Source organism: Salminus brasiliensis, chromosome 1 (assembly GCF_030463535.1).
Source record: "Salminus brasiliensis chromosome 1, fSalBra1.hap2, whole genome shotgun sequence".
In the NCBI taxonomy this organism is placed as follows: Eukaryota; Metazoa; Chordata; class Actinopteri; order Characiformes; family Bryconidae; genus Salminus; species Salminus brasiliensis.
In genome coordinates, this window is record NC_132878.1 from 12,663,341 (window position 1) to 12,683,474 (window position 20,134).

The 20,134-nt window shown below is 39.6% G+C and overlaps 1 protein-coding gene across 1 annotated transcript in view; it reads left to right on the plus strand.

The window, feature by feature from the left end:
- snx19a (sorting nexin 19a) overlaps positions 1–6,633 on the plus strand; it is a 40,525-nt gene extending 33,892 nt beyond the window's left edge. Inside the window, exons 9-11 of the mRNA XM_072692794.1 lie at positions 3,717–3,901; positions 5,279–5,366; positions 6,504–6,633. Coding sequence (XP_072548895.1) covers positions 3,717–3,901; positions 5,279–5,366; positions 6,504–6,633 — 403 coding nt within the window. The remainder of the gene's footprint in view (positions 1–3,716; positions 3,902–5,278; positions 5,367–6,503) is intronic.
- Positions 6,634–20,134: the final 13,501 nt, after the last annotated feature.

Genomic DNA, 20,134 nt, shown 5'->3' on the forward strand with positions numbered 1-20,134 from the left:
AGCACAAAAACCATTAAGTATTACAGTCCTGCTCTCATTTCTATTATATATTTAGATTCAACTTTATTGTCACTACACATGTACAAGTACAAGGCAATTACATGTAGTTTAGCATCTAACCAGAAGTGCAGAATGTACAATAATATATACAATATATACACAATATGGGCAGAACTATGGACAAATATACATGTGAATATATTATAGTGGTACAAATCACTCTTAGTCATGGGTTGCCACTGACTGATTTTTTTGTCAGCTATATTAGCATTGCAGCCCCAGTGCAAAAATAAAGAAGCAAACTGCAAACAAAGTGCCCTAAAAGTCTGTTTACTTTTACTGTGAATTATTTTCACTGTGGGCTATAATTACCAATAAACACAAAGCAATAACTAAACCACAGAATGTTTATTTTATCGAGGCTATGCCATCTAGCCATTGCTGCATCATCTGTTGTTCTGTTGCCTGTGCCTGCACCCAAACCACACACTTCTACACTATATATACTACACTAATTAATGCATTTCTAATGTTGGTGCTCTATTTTTGAAATGACTATTTAATGTATTTCTTGTATTTAATGTGTGATTTGGGATGCAGCCTACAAGCAGCCAATTTGTATGTGCAGTTCTCCATACGTATGTATGAGATATTGAGATGGGCCCCACATTGCAAGCTTCTGCTTCAGACACCAACCTTGTCTTGACTGATTAACTGCATTCTTTAATAATACAACATGCACTGGTCAGCAGTTGTGCTACATTTGTCTTAACATGTAAGACAAAGTGACCGCTGGTCTTCAGGGACTGTGGCTAGACATTGCTGAGGTCATGCTGTAACACTGAACCAGACAGGAAAGACAATACTACAGTGCTGAAAAGTTGGCATACCACCCCATGTACTATTCTAGTAATGGCTACGCCGTGAGCTTGAAATGGACATAGCCGCTGTTTCTCTGTTATCTTAACACAAAATGAATCTGATTGAAAAAAAAATGATTTAACAGTCCTGGCCTAATGGCTCATGTCTGGAACAGTACAGATGAAATAAATGTGTAACTACAATGTAGAGCAGTATGTTTATTTACAGGGCATCTACTGTACAGTATATTTTGATGAATCTGGGAATCAAATATTCGAAAGAATTAACTGTTGTAAATTATTTTTTCTCATTGTTTTCATTGCGGGGCATAGCTGCAACACTGTCTTTCAACTAACCCTGTCGGGCTAGCTTTTACTGTTACTGTTATGGACATGCTTCGACATGGTACTAAGCCTTAGCCACCATTCAGTGGCAACTTTTGCCTTGAAGCTACTTTTGTGGCACAAAAACTTCAGGGTCTTCAGGGTCTTCAGGGTAAACGTGGACAAATACCTGTCCAGATGCTGATAAACAGATGTCCATGCTATAGGAATATGAGGGGACCAAGATCTGATGAAGATTCTTTTTTCCCATTGCTGTAAATGTAGCCAATCAATCTCCAGCCACATTAGGTCATATTTTTGAATAGACAGAAGCTTGTCATTTTGAATAGACAGCAGCACAGCATTGCTTGAGTATGTAGTGAGGGGGTTAGGTGCCTTACTTCATGGGCACAAATAGGGGGAACCTGTCAGTCCTGGGATTTGAACCCATGACCTTCTGGTTGCTGGCTTACTAGGCTACCACCATCCTGCAGTGCATTGTTGATATCAATAGTAGCAGCTACCATGAAGCCTGAACTTTTTGAGAGGGACAGTCACAGTCATAGCCCCTCAGCCCAAACACAGACCTCATGGTGAAACAAGACATGACAGCGCTTTATTAGACGTATGGACACCAGGTCGTGAACATTAGCATTTGGCCTGTAACTGAACGGAAACAAAATCAGGAGAATATCCATTATTTTATTAGTTCTTTTGTCCCCTCACTTTCATTCTCCTGCTCCTTTGATTTGGATCTCTGCAGTCCCATCTGCAGTCTTTGTAACCTTTTTTTTATTTGGAAGCAGGCAAGTCAAATTAGTTACAGGAGCTAATTCAATTAGATGCAGTGGAACGCACAGATAGCTCATTGACTGACAGGAGATGGGACGGTGGGACTGTTGTAATTGCAGATGTTTTGTTTTCCTTTTTTTTACATGGAATTCTCTGAGTTGCATAAGAACATCTGTGAGATGTTATTGTAATGTTCATTGGTCTTGTCTTGCTCCTGTCAGATCTGATGGATTGGTCATGTTTAAGCTTGCATAAGCCTGCTGTGAAAGAAGTTGAAATCTTTGTTGTCGGATTTTGTACCCCTAAATTGAATTTATGGGCCTTTATGAGTCATTTTAGTGTATTCTGACTATTAAAACGTCTATTTAACGTTTTGTTCTTTGGGGCAGTTACAGGATCACCTTCTTCTAGGATCTGTGAGGGTTTTGCCTGAATGGTTGAGGAGTAGATGTTTTTTCGGTGTGACTATTCATATCGATTTTTGTATTCGTCTGCATGCTTTTGCCTTAAGGGACGCGTGCGATGGCTACTTCTATACCCGTATGCTTTGACTTGTAAGCAAAGTGTGGGTGTGAGATTAAATATTCATCGCTCGGCACAACCGAGCCTGGGACGAGACATGGTGCCGCCTGTTACCAAAACAAACCTCAGCGTGCTGAAAGCCTAGAAGACGAGACAACTGAGACGAAGTCAACACTGAGATGAAAACAGCACTCTTCAACAGGACTGCACAACATATTGTTTGTTAATCATTAACACAATTCTGACCTTAGCAACTGATACTGCAGAAGACTGCAAAATGCAAACTAACCCTTTAACCAATTACACTGTTTGTTGTTTTTTTATGTGTGTGATTTGTGTCCAGTGCAGAATTATGTTCATTAGACTAATGCAGGCCAGTCTTATTAGTGCTGTGACATTAGCCATGTGACACTACCAACATTAGCTAATTCATTTATTTTATTTTTTATTTTTTATTAATAATAATTAGTTTCTTCACTTATGTCTCACTTAAGTCATATATCTATATTGTTTAAACATTAAACACATTACTTAAAAACATTTACCTTGGCAATAACATTGCACAGATACAGGTAAACATGCAGTAAATCTGTATACAGTATAAGTACAAGAATTCTCATGTTGAAATGTGTTTAATTTTATCATCAGCTCACCTGATTCAACATCAAGCACTGATTTACCAGACCAGGTGTTGGATGACAACTATAAATAATACTAGACTCTCATAAGGAGAGCTTTGGAGATGTTTCAATGAACACAGTGTAAATGTAAAACCACTACTTTTTATATTAATATCAATATCATTTGTTCTAATATTAGTGTTACAGAATAAATAAACTCTAATTTAACTTTTTTAGCTTTTTCATTTTAAATTCACAGGTGCCTAAAGCTTTTGCACAGTGTTTATATAAACAACATGCATCTCTAACATTGTAAAGAGTTAACTTTCAGACACAGATATGAGCACAAGCTTTGTTTAAATGTTACTGTATTTGTGAACAAGAAACATGTCAACATCATTTTCGAAACTGACTGATATTTCTTGTGACAGCTCTCAACAGCAGCTTATGTTTCTCTGGTTTTTGTTAGGCTTTAGGAGTCGTTGCCTTTTACAAGAGTCTGGAACAAATGAGAATCAGTTGTGTAAGTTGAAGGTCTCGCAAGGGATCAAGGGGAAAGGATCCACCAGTATTTTTCTACTCTGTGTTGGCTCTTCAGGTGGCTGGAGGTTGGTATAGCTCACTTGACCAGTGCCCCGTGCTGGGTGATCTACTTGCGGGTCCTACAGGAGGCTGTGTGGCCTGGAGGAGATCTGCCTGTGGGCCTGCAGCTCGAGAGGAGCCCAGAACAGAGGGAGGAGACTCGTCTGCAGTGCTTGGACTGCCTCATGAAACTGTTCCCAGGTCTGATTATTAACTTTAGGTGCAAAAGTCAAGTCAAGTCAAATTTATTTGTATAGCGTTTTTTACAACTAATTATTAGCTTAACATAATTGTAAATGTAAATTAGCTTTACATAATTAGTACTTAATAAAGGACAGAGACAAAGAAGAAAGAAGAAATAACATGAAGGGTCAAAGACCCCCGTCAGCAAGCCAACGGCGACAGTGGCAAGGAAAAACTCCCTCAGAGCTGGTGGAAGAAACTTTGGGAGTAACCAAGACTCACAAGGGGGACCCATCCTCCTCTGGCCAGACTACACCTCAAAAACACCTCATTACTAACTCATATGCTCACTTTTAGCAGATCAAGTGGCTTTTGAGATCATGGATGGACACTGGGTTTTCTTTTCTTATTGGCGTGCCTAATAAAACCCATGATTTCTAAATGGTATTGCTGCATTACATTAAATGTGCTATATACAGTGGGGCCAAAAAGTATTTAGTCAGCCACTGATTGTGGAAGTTCTCCTACTTAGAAAGATGAGAGAGGTCTGTAATTTTCATCATAGGTACACCTCAACTATGAGAGACAAAATGTGAAGAAAAAATCCAGGAAATCACATTGTAGGTTAAAAGGTTATTTGATCAGACCGGGAAGAAGACATCTGTAAACATTGGTGAGGTGTTTCCACAGTTAAGAGACCTCTAAACATTGGACAGGATGGATGAGGATGTGGCTCTGTTCCGACTCGATCGGTGTGTAATGCTGTATACGCCAGTATTGTTTTGTCCCATTCAAGATTGATTGTGATGATAATCGCAGCTGGTTTGCTTAGCAGCTGCAACAGTAGCACCAGTTTGCTAATCTGTAACCTAGCTAATGCTAACCTTGCTAAAGGGTTTGCCAAGGGATTTTTTTTATTTTTTGTTTTGGTCCACCAGCCTGCGATGAGCTCTGATGAGCTTGCACACTCCCAAAGGAAAAAAATGCAGTGCATCCAACAAGAACCAAAAGATCCTTTTTCACAGTGATAGAAAACATGGTAGCACACAGAAAACAGCTTCTACATACTGATCTATTTTAGGATGTGCAGTGTGAAATATTTCTACCTGAAATTTGCACCAGCAGAATGACCAATAGACAAAGTAAAGGTTAATAAAACATTTGAGCTATTTTGGAACAATTCTATTGGTCCGTTCATTAGCAAAGAATACACAGCATAGCACCTGCAGTTTCCATATTATGTAAAATTCTAAAAAATAAGTGGCCTGGTTTGATATGACAGTGATAGTTTACAATATTGTATGTTAGGAATTGTAGTTTCATATACTCATAATTCCTTGTGTGTGTGTGTGTGCGTGTGTGTGTGTGTGCGTGTGTGTGTTATTTGTTCTCCAGAGCTCATTCCTGATATACTAGGGTTTGAAAAATACAGACTGAGTTGGGAGCATATGCTGGAGTCTCTGCAGGACCCTCACATCAACAGGTAAATGACAAACACCAAACAGCAGCGTATCACTGCAGGTCTGTGCTTTCTCTAAAAAAAAAAATAACTTGGAATGTTAGCTTATACTACTACTACTATTACTACTACTGCTACTACTACTACTACTACTACTACTACTATTACTACTACTACTACTACTACTATTACTACTACTATTACTACTACTACTACTACTATTACTACTACTACTACTACTATTACTACTACTGCTACTACTACTACTACTACTACTACTATTACTACTACTACTACTACTATTACTACTACTGCTACTACTACTACTACTACTATTACTATTACTACTACTATTACTACTACTACTACTATTACTACTACTACTACTACTACTATTACTATTACTACTACTATTACTACTACTACTACTACTACTACTACTATTACTACTACTACTACTATTACTACTACTACTATTACTACTACTATTACTATTACTACTACTACTACTATTACTACTACTACTACTACTACTACTACTACTACTATTACTACTACTACTACTACTATTACTACTACTGCTACTACTACTATTACTACTACTATTACTACTACTACTATTACTACTTCTACTACTACTACTCATAATAATAATATCAAATTTAGCTCATTGCTGTTTGCTAATACAGTAAATCTGTAAACAGGCACAGTTCACCAGCATCTATATAAAGAGTTTATGAATGGTTTAAAATTAGTTTACAAGGGTTATTATTTAGGTATTTAGTATTAATTAGGACAAAAAGAGGCCTTCACACATGCTGAATGCAATCAAATCCTTACAGCAATGCTCCAAAAAGTATCAGAAAGCCACCCCTGGACAGTAGAGACAGTTATTCCAATAAAAGCAGGATACTCTTTTTTAAATAGCCCTGGTATTGAAAAAAAAAAAAGAATGAATCAGCAGGTGTCCCAATACTTTTGTCCAAACTATGGTGTATTTTGTAATTGTTAAATACTAGGGTTTGGGTTTTCTAGTTTGGTTTAATGTTTCTTAATGGTCTATGATTATTTATTTATGAGTTATAACATGTATAATCACCAAAAGAAGGACTATCGTGACATAATTAAATCCATAATATTAAAATATTGTTATATCCACAGACATCTTGTGTACTGCGTCTTTGACGTGCTGCTGGAGTTCCTGGTTCCAGAATCTTCTGAAGAAGGATTCCAGAAGTCCCTTCTCCACAGCCTCTCTGGTGATGTTGAGACAACGTCCGCACCAGCCTGAATTATTCCTCTCTCTCTCTCTCTCTCTTCCTTTTTCTTTGTCACTCTTCCTCTTCAAGTACACATTAGATACGCTTCCACTGCAGGAACCCTTTTAGGAACCAGGGACTTTTTCATGACATCAGAAACTTTCCACTGCAGTTCTTGGACCTTTTTGGAACTGCTTTACTTGCTACAGCAGGATTCATACTTTTCTCCAGAAAAGGAACTACCTTCAGTGCAGGCCACACAGCTAACCGTATTAAAAAGCTACTGCTTTGGTTACAGTCAATAATGCTATCACCATGACAATATTTACACAACTACCATGCATGCTGCTGCCATTGGGAGCTTCAGATGTCTGTGTTTAAGCTGGGCATGCGGTCACATAACATAACCTATAGTATGTTACATGTCATTGTGTGACATATACTCAACTATATATAGTATAGTTGCTGACTATGTGCATCTCTTTAAGGCCACAATTTACCTATCATCTAATAAACGTTTTCATGAACATGATGATGAGTTCAGTGTCCAGTGGTCTTCCCAGTCATTGAATGAATTTGATAGAATACCTTTGGGATGTGGTAGAACAGGAGATTTGCAGCATGAGTGCTCCTCAAAAATCTGCAGGAACTGCATGACATGATCCAGAATCTCAAAGAATCTTGTGGAATCTATGCCACAAAGTATTAAAGCTGCTCTGAGAGCAAAAGGAGGGCCTACTAGTATAAGTACAATGTTCCCATAGTGCTTGGTGAGTGTGTGTACATATACACAATTGCTGTGGTCTCAACAATTGAGAGCACGTTTTTTTCTTAAATTTGCATCTCTATGTGTATGGCAGCCATATTATTCCAGACATTTCATCAAATAAAGCTGAGGTACCTGAATTTGCACGCTATGACTGGCATAAAGTCACCCAACAGCAATGTGAAAGACTAGTGGAGAGCCTGCCAAGACATGAAAACTGTGATTAGCAGCCAAGGTTATTTCACCATAGTGATTTTTAAATGCTTGCATTAAAATTATTATTACAATAAATTCTTTCCATTATTTGAGCAGTTATTTTTGAGCAGATGTCATTTCATTTAATTACTTAAACACAAATAGTCAAACCAGAGAAACTGATCATTGGATGGTCTCTTATTTTTTCCGGAGCTGTGTGTGTGTGTGTGTGTGTGTGTGTGTTTAAATGTAAACACATATCTATATGTGTATATGTATTTCTTGCTTTCTCTCTCCAGCTTCTCATCAGCAGACAGATGTGTAAGTGATCTGAGTCTTTATGGACCACATTTGCTGTTAAACTTTTTTTAGCCAGGTTCACTGTCTGTTTTTAAAATGACAGTTCCCGTAACCGACAACATTGTCTTCCCAGAAGTCCTGTCCTTCCACAGCCTGCATGTCATCAGCAGTAGCCATGGCGATAGCAGCAAAAGATCAAAAAGCAAAGGCCACTCTGATTGGATATGCTCAGACCCTGGTGCCCCATCAGTCTGAGCAAAGTGAGAGTCACGCTGTGCTTTTTTCTCACTGCTTAATGCTGTCATTGTCCTTACAGTAGATAATCTGACGCGCACATCCGCGAGTTTTCCAACCTTTCCCGTCAGTGACGTGACCAAGATCTTGAATTCTTCATGCACAGCAACATATGTCAAATATAAGCGTCGTCACTGCCGAAAACAACCTTTACTGTTATGGTTCAGTCCTGCAAGCTCAGCAGACAAAACATTCAGTGCACGTCTCAGTGATGCACACTAGAGACATCTCTGCTTGTCATAATTGTGAATATTCTGCTCATTTCTTTGGGATTTCTGTAGGGGTTTTAAAGTAAATGGTAAACCTTACTAGCGCAGTTCTAATTTAACAGCCTCTCCGGTCAGTCAGCAACTCCTTCATTGGAGTATGAAAGGCTGGAGAAAGATTGTACCTTACATCTGCTCTTTTAGTTTTAACAAAGCTTTTTTTTAACAAATGCCATTTTTTATTGCTTAAATAAAAAATAGCTGAAAACTAATTGTGGTGGTATATTTAAATTTTAAATATTTGTTCATTGGTATTTATTTATTTATTTATTGGAAAACTGATTACATTACTTTTAATTAATCTATAACGCTGTTAAAAAGTACAACAAACATCATCCCAACAGTGAAATATTAGGGGTGGTAGCATCATGTTGCTTGCATGCTTTTCCATAGCAGGGACTGGGCATCTTATTAAAACGGAAGGATGGACAGATTGATGGTGCAAACTACAAGGAGATACTGCAAGATAGCCTCTGATTGCCAGACTGATAAAAAACTAAAACTGGGGAGAAACTTCACCTTTCAGCAGGTCAATGATCCCAAACTCAAGGCCAAAACAACACAGTAGTGGTTGAACAACAACACTATGAATTTTCTACAATGGAAAAAATCTATGTTCAGATCTCAATCCCTTTAAGAACACCACTGTTTGAACATTACGGTCCACAAGCTTCATCCAATCAACCCTAGATAACCTAGAGCAAAACTACCAAGAAGAATTAGAGAACCCCTAGAACAGAGAGTGAAGCTAGTAGAAGCTTACCCCAACAGACTTAAAACTGTTATAGCAGCACAGAAGTGGTTCTGGTTCTGGTTCTGAAAGGGTTCAGTTCTGACTTGGAACATGTCTTTTTCAAGAAATATGACTGGCTTGGAAAACGTCATGTGTCATTTGTAATCCAGACAGATCTGATGACTTTGAGGAGGTTGAACCCTTTTTACATCTCCAACCACACAAACTCAGCTTATACTAACATTATATACTGACTTTCTACTACAGAAACACTTACCATGTAATGGAAGTACACTTTGTAGCCTTACCATTCCTGTCTCTAGCCCATCTTGCTTTTATAATTAATGAGCTCTGCTCAGGCATTGCCATAGAGGTTTCCACAGTTAGCTTTAGTGGCCACTCACCTTACTGGTACACCTGTGTTAGCCCCCAGTTACCACCCACATAGTATCTGTTCAGTAGTGGTTCTATGGTGGTCAATTTCCATTGATGGGTCGGGTAAAAGAGGGCTGATATCTTTTGTAGCAACAGGTGAGTTACAGGAAGTATTTGCAAACCTGTATTGGAAGATGTTTCTGCTAAAATGACTTACGGGAGTAAGCACCAAAATTATAAGTACAGAAATTGCTGTCGAGGCCATCCGAGGCCAACATGTCTGTCTGAAGTAAAGTTCATTAGAAACGAAACTTTTTATCTATCATTATTAAATAATAGTCGTGTCTAAGGGTGTACATCAACATGCTTAACAGCTCAACTCTTTACTTTCTCTGTATACCGGGTAGTGGACACACTGCACAGTGCAGTTTAGCATCATGTAGCATAGCATAGCAAACATAGAAAAAAGCAGACCTTCACTACGCAATGTGTTGCAATGAGAGTGCCGATAAATGCCAGGTTCAAGCGGACATTAAATTTCTCACATTTGGTATGAGTTTACTACCCTTTCTGAAGCTCAGCTATTACAGTTAAATTTAAATACAGCAAATTTCAAGCCACATGTTATCTACTGGAGCTTCTTTCTCTGGTCTGGATATGACTTTAATTTGCTGTAGTTATACAGAATTCTGACTAGAGCACTGTGATGTGCTGAGAAATTGAGCAGTGGTTGGAGTTGCTGAGTGCTGGGACACATTGATGATCTAACTGTTCCTTTTAATGATGGCTCAGCTCAGCTGGCATCTTCTGATTAAGTTTTAGAAAAGAAGGGACACAGAATCATTACCATCATTTGGTTCCAGAAGTTCCATTGCTTTAGTAAGACTTAAGATCTATTCGGACAGGATTAGTTTACACAGGGAAGTGGAGCAATGTAATTTGACATCTGTAAACTTTATGACCGATTCAAACAGGATAAGAAATCTCGGCATAAATGAATGAGATGGGAGTGGCTACTCGATTTACGCACTGCTGTCACCCCCTTTACAACCCAATTAGTAATAATGAAATTCTAGTTAATTAGCAGGCATGTATGTAGGCTATAGGCCACACTATGCAATGACTTGCCTAAAGCTGTCAAAATCATCGCGCCTATGGGGAGTCTTTTGGCTTGTCTTCTGGATTTGGCACAGACACAGAACAAGCCAATGTATCTGTCTCATTACACTGAATCGTGAAGTGCCTCCTAGAGTGCCACCATACTTGAGAAAAGCCATAAAAATATGATGGAATTGACATGTTACCCATTTGTTGTTTTGCACAGGAATAATAAAACCTGAGGTTATTTTTACAGCTTGTTTTAGAGAAGGTAACAGGTGCCGGAATCTTTAGTGACGCTGGAGTGTGCAGTCTGAAAAAATGACTGATATGGCACATTTGGACAGCACTAAAATCACTGAGAAGCTCTGGTAATAATTACATTACCCGACCTCCCCATGTAAAACTAATCCCATCTGAATAGGGCTTGAGACTATAATACATGAATCATTCATAAACTATATTTTACAGAATCTGTGCTGAACAATATATAGCTTAACATTAATCTATATATTGTTCAGCACAGATTCTGTAAAATATAGTTTTAAAGTATAACATTATTTATTCAATGATAACATTATTATATATTCATATACACTATCACGTATAATGAATGATTGATTTGACTCAATGTGTCCCAGTCTGGATCTTGACCCAGACTTGGTTTTAGTGGTCCTGACCACAACACTACCTGTATATAACCCTCTTTTTACATTTAGGCAGTTATACAGTATTAAGTATATGTGCTTTACAGTGGTTAGTTTTCTGAATCTCATATAATGCAACCAAACTGCTCCCTTCATATAGCCTGGAGCTAATGAACTAGCTCTGTCCCAGCATCTGGTCTGGCCAAGCTCGAGCCACAAATGAATTCAGAATGTCTGTCAAAGCCTGTAAGCAGGGCCAAGCTTATAAGAGAATCGAATGGAGGAAAATTAGATTAAGTTATACTGTTATTGTCGTTCTTGTATGGATAACTGTCAAATGGCAGGAGTCAAAATAAAACCCATGTGTTGTTGCTGCTGGCATGCTGCAAGCACACACACGTAGACACACACGAAGGCTGCACAGTATATTCTGCATTAATTGTTATTGTAATTTTGGCCTTTGTGGTACTGATATAGCAGAAACATGCAATACACACATTACATATTTATGAATGTACTGTATGAACAAGCACACATTTGAACGTGGTGAAAAATTGATAAACTGCTCTGCATCTGATTTACCACTTCACATTATTTGCAAATGAAATGCCCTTGTTCGCCCTCATGTATATACTATTTAAATAAATCCATCAGGTTTCATGTTTCATTTAACAATGAGCCAATAAAACTGAAGCATTCAGCAGGTTCATGAGCCAATGGCTGATCTTATGGGCAGTGTATGAGATGACTTCTAGCAATGCAGTAATTTCCAATTGCCACACTAGCTAAGGCTTACCCTATCACACAATGCTGTCAGTACTGGGAGGTTGAAGGCTGGTCACATCTGAAGCACCACCACATATTTTCTGTCACGAATGCAACTGCCAGGAGAAGAACACTAACTGCCCAATTAGTTGCATCAGCTAACAGACTGCTGTGCTGGGGAAGAGAGTGAGGCCAGTTATGCTGTCTGGGACTCTTGACCGCATAGATTTTTGTTTTTTAAGAGAAATGTTATAAATGATTTTTGAAACTTTTATAACTTTTTAAATTATGAAGTTAAGAAAAAAGCCCATCTCAAAAGAATTTATAAAAGGTAAAAAGGTCATCGCTCAAAGTACTATTTGTATATACACTTTTTAAGAGTGTATGCTTAACTACTAGCCTGCAGTTTAAGAAAGCAGGTTGATTATTACTGCTTTTGCTTCATGCAGGCAAATGCAAAGCTGACAGAAAATGAAACTGTTGTTATGAGGTTATTTTTTGTCTTGTATTTTCCTTTGTCTCTTTAGCAGGTTTTAGCTATTTTAAAGCAGCCTGTTCTGTCTTAGGTTATGTTTTGAAGCATGAACAGTGCTGCCGTTTCATATCCTATACTTGGATGCTTCCTGGTTTATTTTGAAAGTCGACAATCTGAAATCTGGCTTGCAGAGACATATTATTTCCCCAAATTTTACAATCGTAAAATACCATTCATAAATCCATAGCCCAAAAAATGCACAGTTTTCCAGGAGTCTGTAAGAATTCATAAGTTCTCTGCTGCTTGTCCACTGTGGGGCATAAAATTATTTTATGAGCGCCCCATCACACAAGCTCATACCTTCCTTGGCCTTACTGCACAGTGTGAAATTTACAGAGTACCGGAATGTAGACTTGCACATTGCAGCTATCAGCATTGTGTTTAGTACTATTCATCTGAACTATGGTGACTCAAATTGTACCTAAATTTGCATGGTCCCAGTTTGGCTCATTGGACGCAGTGGCACGGCTAGGACTCTTGATGAGTTGTGGGATTGTCCGACAACAAACATAGATGTATTTTACACAGATGTCCAGGACCAGCTCAAGCCTTTGTGGGGCCCCCTATACCACCACCTCAGCATCAGATGCTTCATCATTCCATAGGATACACTGTGTGTGTAATGTACCCACTGTTATTAGCATTTAACCCATCTGTGCAGTGAACACACACATACACACACTCACACTCACATTAATGATCAAACACACACAGTGACAGTGAGCACATGTGCCCAGAACGGTGGGCAGCCATCGCTGCGGCTCCCAGAGAGGGTGACAGGCCTTGCTCAGGGGCCCATCAGTGGCCCATCAGTGGCAGCTTGCCGAGCCCAGGTATTGAACTCAGAACTCTGTCATCAATAGCCCAGTGCTGAGACCACTGTATATCGTAAATGCAAAACAAACTGACAGTGAGTCTCCTGAAAAGATTGTAAGCTGTAATAAAATCTTTGATATTTAGTTGTTGAGGAGCCTGTGAGGTGTTCAGTGGTCAGTACCTACCAAAAGTGGTTCAGGAAAGGATAACTGCTGAATCAGCGACAGGGTCATGGGGGTCACATCAACAGATGTGATTCATGGAAGCCCCGCCTCACAACTTACAGGACTTAAAGGATCTGTTGTATTCATAAGTAATATATATAAGCATATATAATATACTTATATATATATATATATATATATATATATATATATATATATATATATATATATATATTTTAGTAATAACTTACTAAAAGGGTTCATTTAAGCTACGACTTAAGCTACAACTTCAGCGACATGGACTACTGTGTTTGGCTGTAGCTGTGCAGTGGAAAAGCAAACTGCAGGATGGAATTTACGGTACCGTTCTGTGAACTGGCACGCAGCAGAGAGAATGAGCTCAGCTCCTTCAGGGGAGATGAGAGCAGTACTAGGCCTGGCTGTCAAAAGCATGTCAGGAAAGACTGATTACGTTGTGTGAAGGTGTGTTTGAAGTGGTGAAGACGAAAGGCTTTGTTGATGAAAAAGGATGGACCTGTCTCTGTCTCCATGAATCATGGGACTCCAGTCTAGTGGAGCCCCACTTCTATGAAACTGGCTGACAGCTTCTGGAGATTCGCCTGTGATTGGGTTCTGTGAATAGAGCTGTAGCGTTATTGTACACAGCACCAGTAGATGGCACCGAAATTGTAGCAGTTTTTTAGGGTTTGCAGTGATTTGGACTAGTGGACTAGTAAATGAGTGTTGCGTATGTAAGGGAGAAGTATTTTGGTTAGTAGCTTGCTAAAAAGGGCTAACCTATTTTTTGTACAGTATTTCAGCTTTTTTTGAAATTTCAGCCTCAGGCACTCTTCCCACCGCAGTACACTGAAAAAATTATGTAAACTTTATTTAGTGTAATCAGCACAGCATTCAAAATCTCTTTAAACTAGATTTTAAACTAGCTCTGGCTATCAGTGCTTCTGTGCATCCCTTTTTTTGGTCTGTTGGAAATGAATGACTGTTTATCAAGCTGAATGCTAATATTTAGCAGTGGTCATCTCAGCACACCCGAGTGGGGTATAGTCCCAGAAATCATTCACGCTTTCATTTCTAAAAGTTTTGCTGTCCTCAGACACCACTTGCACTACAGCTCCACGATTGCAGGCAGCTGTATGCTGATGATTGGATGCTTGGACAGTTTTCAGTGTCTTCCCATCAGACACGTAGCAGCTGCCATACCACCCTGTCACACAGTTGGTCAGGATTGTACAGTGGTAGAAGTTGGTCAGAGACCGAGGAAATGCTCACCTCAGGAGGATAGAAATGTCGAGGGGATGCCCAGGAACTAGTAGTATTGCAGATCAATCAAGGTCTTAATACTGTTGAAATAATCAAGAGGTGATGACAACTGAGTCAAGCTCACAACCAACTGAGCAGAGTCTACTGATGTGCTGATTACGCATCAGCACATTTAGATAGCTGGAATCTTTTTTTGGTTTCTAGTAAAGAAATTCACCCTAATTTAAAAAATAAATAAAAACTACACGCAAAAATTCTTGTTTTTTTAGAAAATAAACAAAGTAAACAATATCCATTCACTCTCAAAACTAAGTAAATGAAATGAAATGACCAATGATAAATGAAATGGCCAACCACATTAAGAAAGCACACAAAAATAAATAAATAAAAACTGCTGAAAGTCCCTATAAAAATGATAAGAACCCGCTTATTTGCCCTGTCTGAGTTCCTTCACTGGGAGATGTTAATGACTTTCCCACCTTGACTTGAGCATAGCCCAGGAAATTGAAATGGTCCATTTAGTACAATTTCATTCTGTGACAAAAAAGCACTTTATTACATATTACACTAATATCGTCCTGAGCCGGCTAACTCCAGTGCTGCGTGGCTTCAGAGCATATGGAAGTGGCCGGAGAGCTAAGAAACAGCAGTGGATGAATATTGGTTCCAGGTTTCTCTACCGAAGCTTGCGGCCAACTTCAACAGAGCAGCGGATTATCCCAAAAGCCCCACGTCTTTCACGGGATCTGAGATAATTAGGATCAGATCGGAGCTGGAGCGCGATCCATGAGCTGGAGCAGGTCGGTGATTGTTTGTGTTAAAGGAATAATTTGATGAAACATTCAGTTTATACAATTTTCTCCTTACCCCAAGAATACACATTGCATAGCTCGAAGCAGTAGCAGCCATCTTGAAGTCTGAATGATGTCCCCACTTTTGAGCTTGTTTATGGATAACAGTGTCATACATCAGAACCCACTTAAACAAGCCTATTTGACATTGCATAACAACTCAGCATGGTTTAAGGCAAGTGTGTGATGATGAAAGTGAGGTTCACACAGCTTTTCTGCTTTTGTGAAGCAATAGTGGGGGTTAACACCACATTTGAGAGCTGATTCTATTTGTGCAACTCCCTGCTGCCAAGAAAGAACAGCATTGGAACTGTCAACAACTATTTGTTTACAAGCCCACCAAAGGAGACTTTTGGAGACTATTCCTTTCCCTGATGGAGTTTTCTCAACACTTTGGGGCTTTTCCTGTCGCTTTCACCATGTGTGATGACCTGAGTGACAAAAGACGAAAGAGATCAGTAGAAAATGAAAAACCAAAATAATTAAAAATAAAAGGTAAAACACAGCATGATGGAGTAGTAGGTAGAGTGTGTATGTGTGTCCCACTGCTCCAGGCGGCCTGGGGTTGGTTTGATCTTCGCTGTGAGGAGTTTGGTGTGTTCTCCCCAATGGCGACATTGGTCAAGCCTCTCCATTAACATTTTCTGGCCATGTGCTCCTCATTTCCCGCCTTGACATTACTGTATCCAGGTTTTTTATGTATCTAGCCCCCCCCCCCACCCCCTTGTTATCATTGAAAGGTGTTCAGAATTCAGATTCTATATGATATTCCCACGCCTTCACAGATGTGTTGTTCCAGTGTTTTGGACACCACTGTTTTGGTCCATACTTCTTGTCCATACAAGTACTCTGGTTTCCTCCCACCTCCGAAAAATTCTTATTGGATAATATTCTTGCCTTCTTCCCCCAGCAGGCTCTGATCCTACCATGACCCTGAGCAGGAAGAAGCAGATAAAAAGACGGATGGATGTAGCAGGAAGTTACGTTAGCCTTGTAACTTCAGTGCAAAACTAAAAGAACCAAATCTCCAACACCAAACCTGTCTCCTCAGATGGTCTTCATTTGAGATTGTAGCGGTTTTTTTTCTAAACTATAGAAACTAAAGTAAAACTTAATGTGGGGAGATGGAACTACGTCTACGTGGGACTCCTTGCTGTGGCTATCTCTTGCTGCCTCGAGCTGTCCTGCAGGGGTTACGTAATAGTCTTGAAAAGCAAACGGTTCCTGACCCTTGCCCGGTTTTCTTACGTAAGGGCCATTGCGGGAAGAGTACTTTTTTTAATTGCCATCAGATGAGGGGGGGAATCTGAAGTATTTCACTGGGTTCACGTGCACCTTCAACTTCCTCACACATGAGCTCACACAACAACAATTGCTTCAGTTGGAGTCACTCGCTCATAACCAAATGGGGAGCTGAAGGAGCACGATATATAAATTCAATATAGGCTGCATTCTTTCCATTTGGGGCCAGCAGTATTTGCCACGGCCACTACCATCACTCTTTTCTCTCTGGGAAAAAAAGACCTTTTATGGAAGCAAGTGGTCCTGTGTGGGATGTTTCGATCAGAGAGCAGGAGCAGAGATGACCTGCAAGCCTGCACTGATCTGTTTGTCATATGGAGCAGAAGGCAGTTGGAGGAGGAATGAAACGGTCATGCCTATCGTTCTTATTGAATAGTTAACAAGCTGCACTATTTCAAGGTGGTTAACTGGCTGGTGGCCTGTCAACCCAACAGCCTTTAAATCCATTGGGATCTTTATGTGAGCAACTGGTGGTCTAGAAGAGTGTAACCATCAGGGTGCAGAAAGTTTAAAACCAGTATAAACTTGCAATATGTATTTCTACTTTGAATTCCTGTGGTGAAAGAAAGCAGGGTAGAACCAAACACATTTTGCTTTTTACTAAATCATTCTGAGCAAGTATTTGAGCGTGATTTGTGTTTTTAACCATGCAATAAATGCAATTTTTTATTTTTTTTTTATTATTTTTTGGTCAAATGTTTCCCTTTTTTCTCCCAATTTGATACTGCCAGTTAACCCACTAATTTGTAGCTCCCCCTAGCTATAGCAATGCTCTCGACACTAGGAGGTTAAGGACTTAACACATGTCTCCTCTGATACCAGCTCTCCACACCAACTAACATATGCCTATGCTGGCCAACATCGCTTTAGAGTGGTGAGGGAAGAGAGCACAGCCCATTGTGCTCTTCCAGCCTCCGGCTGCTGATAGCAAAACATAATTGATTCAGTACAGTTCCATGTTGTTTTAACCAGACAAACATTTTAACCTAAATTTATTTTATTTAACATGAAGCAAATAACAGTGACCGTAACACCACATAAAACTGCTCTTTTGCTCGGGTGTGCTGCCATAAGTTTAGCACATAAATGTTTTTTTTTTTTGTGATTGATAAGGGTACCACTTACATTGGCAGCACTCAAGATTTGAAATGATAACATCTATTGTTTATTTATTGGTTTTTGGAGCGCAAGTCAGACTCAGACTCATGACTAAGCAAGATCTGCCTACTTCGGAATAAAACATGGATTTAGGTTTACTGGGGTTTTAAGAATAAACAGCAAAAAATAAAAAACAAAAGTGGTCACAAAGTGGTCTAGCGGAATAAGGCACTGTCACTATGACCAGAGGATTGCTAGTTCAAATACCTGTCATGCTGCTAGCCATTGGCAGCCGGGGCCCTGAGAGAGCATGTTTGGTCTTACTCTCTCCAGGGTGGACTCTTTGGCTGGGACTTTTTGCATCAGAGCCGGATGCACAGCGTTGGTTGCCTGGTGATGTTGCGTCAGTAGCAGTTCAGAAGAAGTGCTGGCTCAACCCTTCCAGTGTTAGGGGCACGGCATGTGATGGGGGAGAATATGTGTGGATTGGGTATTTAGCAGTGCAAATTTGGGATAAAAGTGTTAATTTTTAACACACTCATTTTTATCCATCTACATTTTGCACACATTGTCACTATCAAACAAAAACAGTGTCTCCATTTCTGCCATTTTTCACTTTTTGGCATAATTTAAATCTGTTAGTTGTTCTTCACAGTGTGCAAGTTCTATGCTGAATAGACCAGTAGAAATGCTCTAAAATGACAAAGTTGAAACTTCCATAGACTTCCATTTAAATTTAAGAAGGTGTTTTCCTTCTCCTGTAAAGTTACCATGTCAGAGACACAAGGTTTTCGCTTGACAGTGACAATCTATAATTTAAATGCTTATTAGGCTTCTAGGCCTCTAGGTTTTTTCCCCTTTGAGCTGTTTAATTCATTCCTTACATTGCTCAGGCTCAGCCCAGATTAGGCCATGTCAAACTGAAACCTGAGCGATCACCAAACCCAGCATTTAAGCTTGACCTTCAGGTTATCTTTCAGACACTTGTGTGTATTTCAAAAAAGGGCCTTACGAATGAGCTAGACTGTGGCACCACACATCCAGGACATCATGGTGAATGGTGAAGGCTACAGAGAGATGAGTGGCTTTTAGTTGCCGCTGACACTTGCCCTATCAGAGTGAAAACCCAACGCTCTTTGTGTCTGGCACAGTAGGCTGTAATGACTGCTCCACAGAAGGAAATGATCTCACAGAGGGTGGCCACACAGAACTGGCCTGTTGCCTCAGTTACCCTTAACATTTCCAATATTGTCACTGCATCATTAGTGTTGCCTAGACAGCGTGGCTGTTTCATTGAAGACTTTTTGGGAGTTTTTTTGGTCAGGGAATCTGAGTAGATGCCCAGCCTTGGCATGAGAACAGAGGAAAGGATTTAGGGGCGCGATCTAAAGGCGGAGGTATGAGGGCTTGCTTCTTTTCAGTGATGAAGAGAAGTTGTTTCACCTCCATCCCGTTTAATTCCAAATATATATAAAATGAAATAAGACAGAAAACACAAAGATCTGTTAAGATATGTCATGGGTCTCCACAAAAACAGCAAAATGCTTTACTAAAGGACTGCAATTATGAGGCTACATGACACATACATAAGCTTTTAATGACAACTGACATACACTGATCAGCCATAAACCATTAGTTATCATCACCTGCCTAATATTGATTAGGTCCCCCTTGTGCCGCCACAACATCTGACCATTTAAGGCACAGAATCCACAAGACCTCTGAAGACGCCCTGTGGTATCTTGCACCAAGACGTTACCAGCAGATCCTTTAACTCCTGTAAGTTGTGAGGTGAGGCCTCTGTGGATTGAATCAATGAGCCTTAGGTGCCTGTGGCCCTGTCGCCGTTGCACCGGTTGTCCTTCTTGGACCATTTTTGGTAGTACTATCAAATGTACTAAAGCACTATCACCTATTCACAAAATGCACCACAATGTAAGGTGTTGGACCAACATAGGCCTTGCCGGGACTGTACTGCCAGGATGAAAACTATGCAATTGAAAGGAGTCAAGTGATGGCCTCAAATAGGGCAAACAGCTTTAAGAAA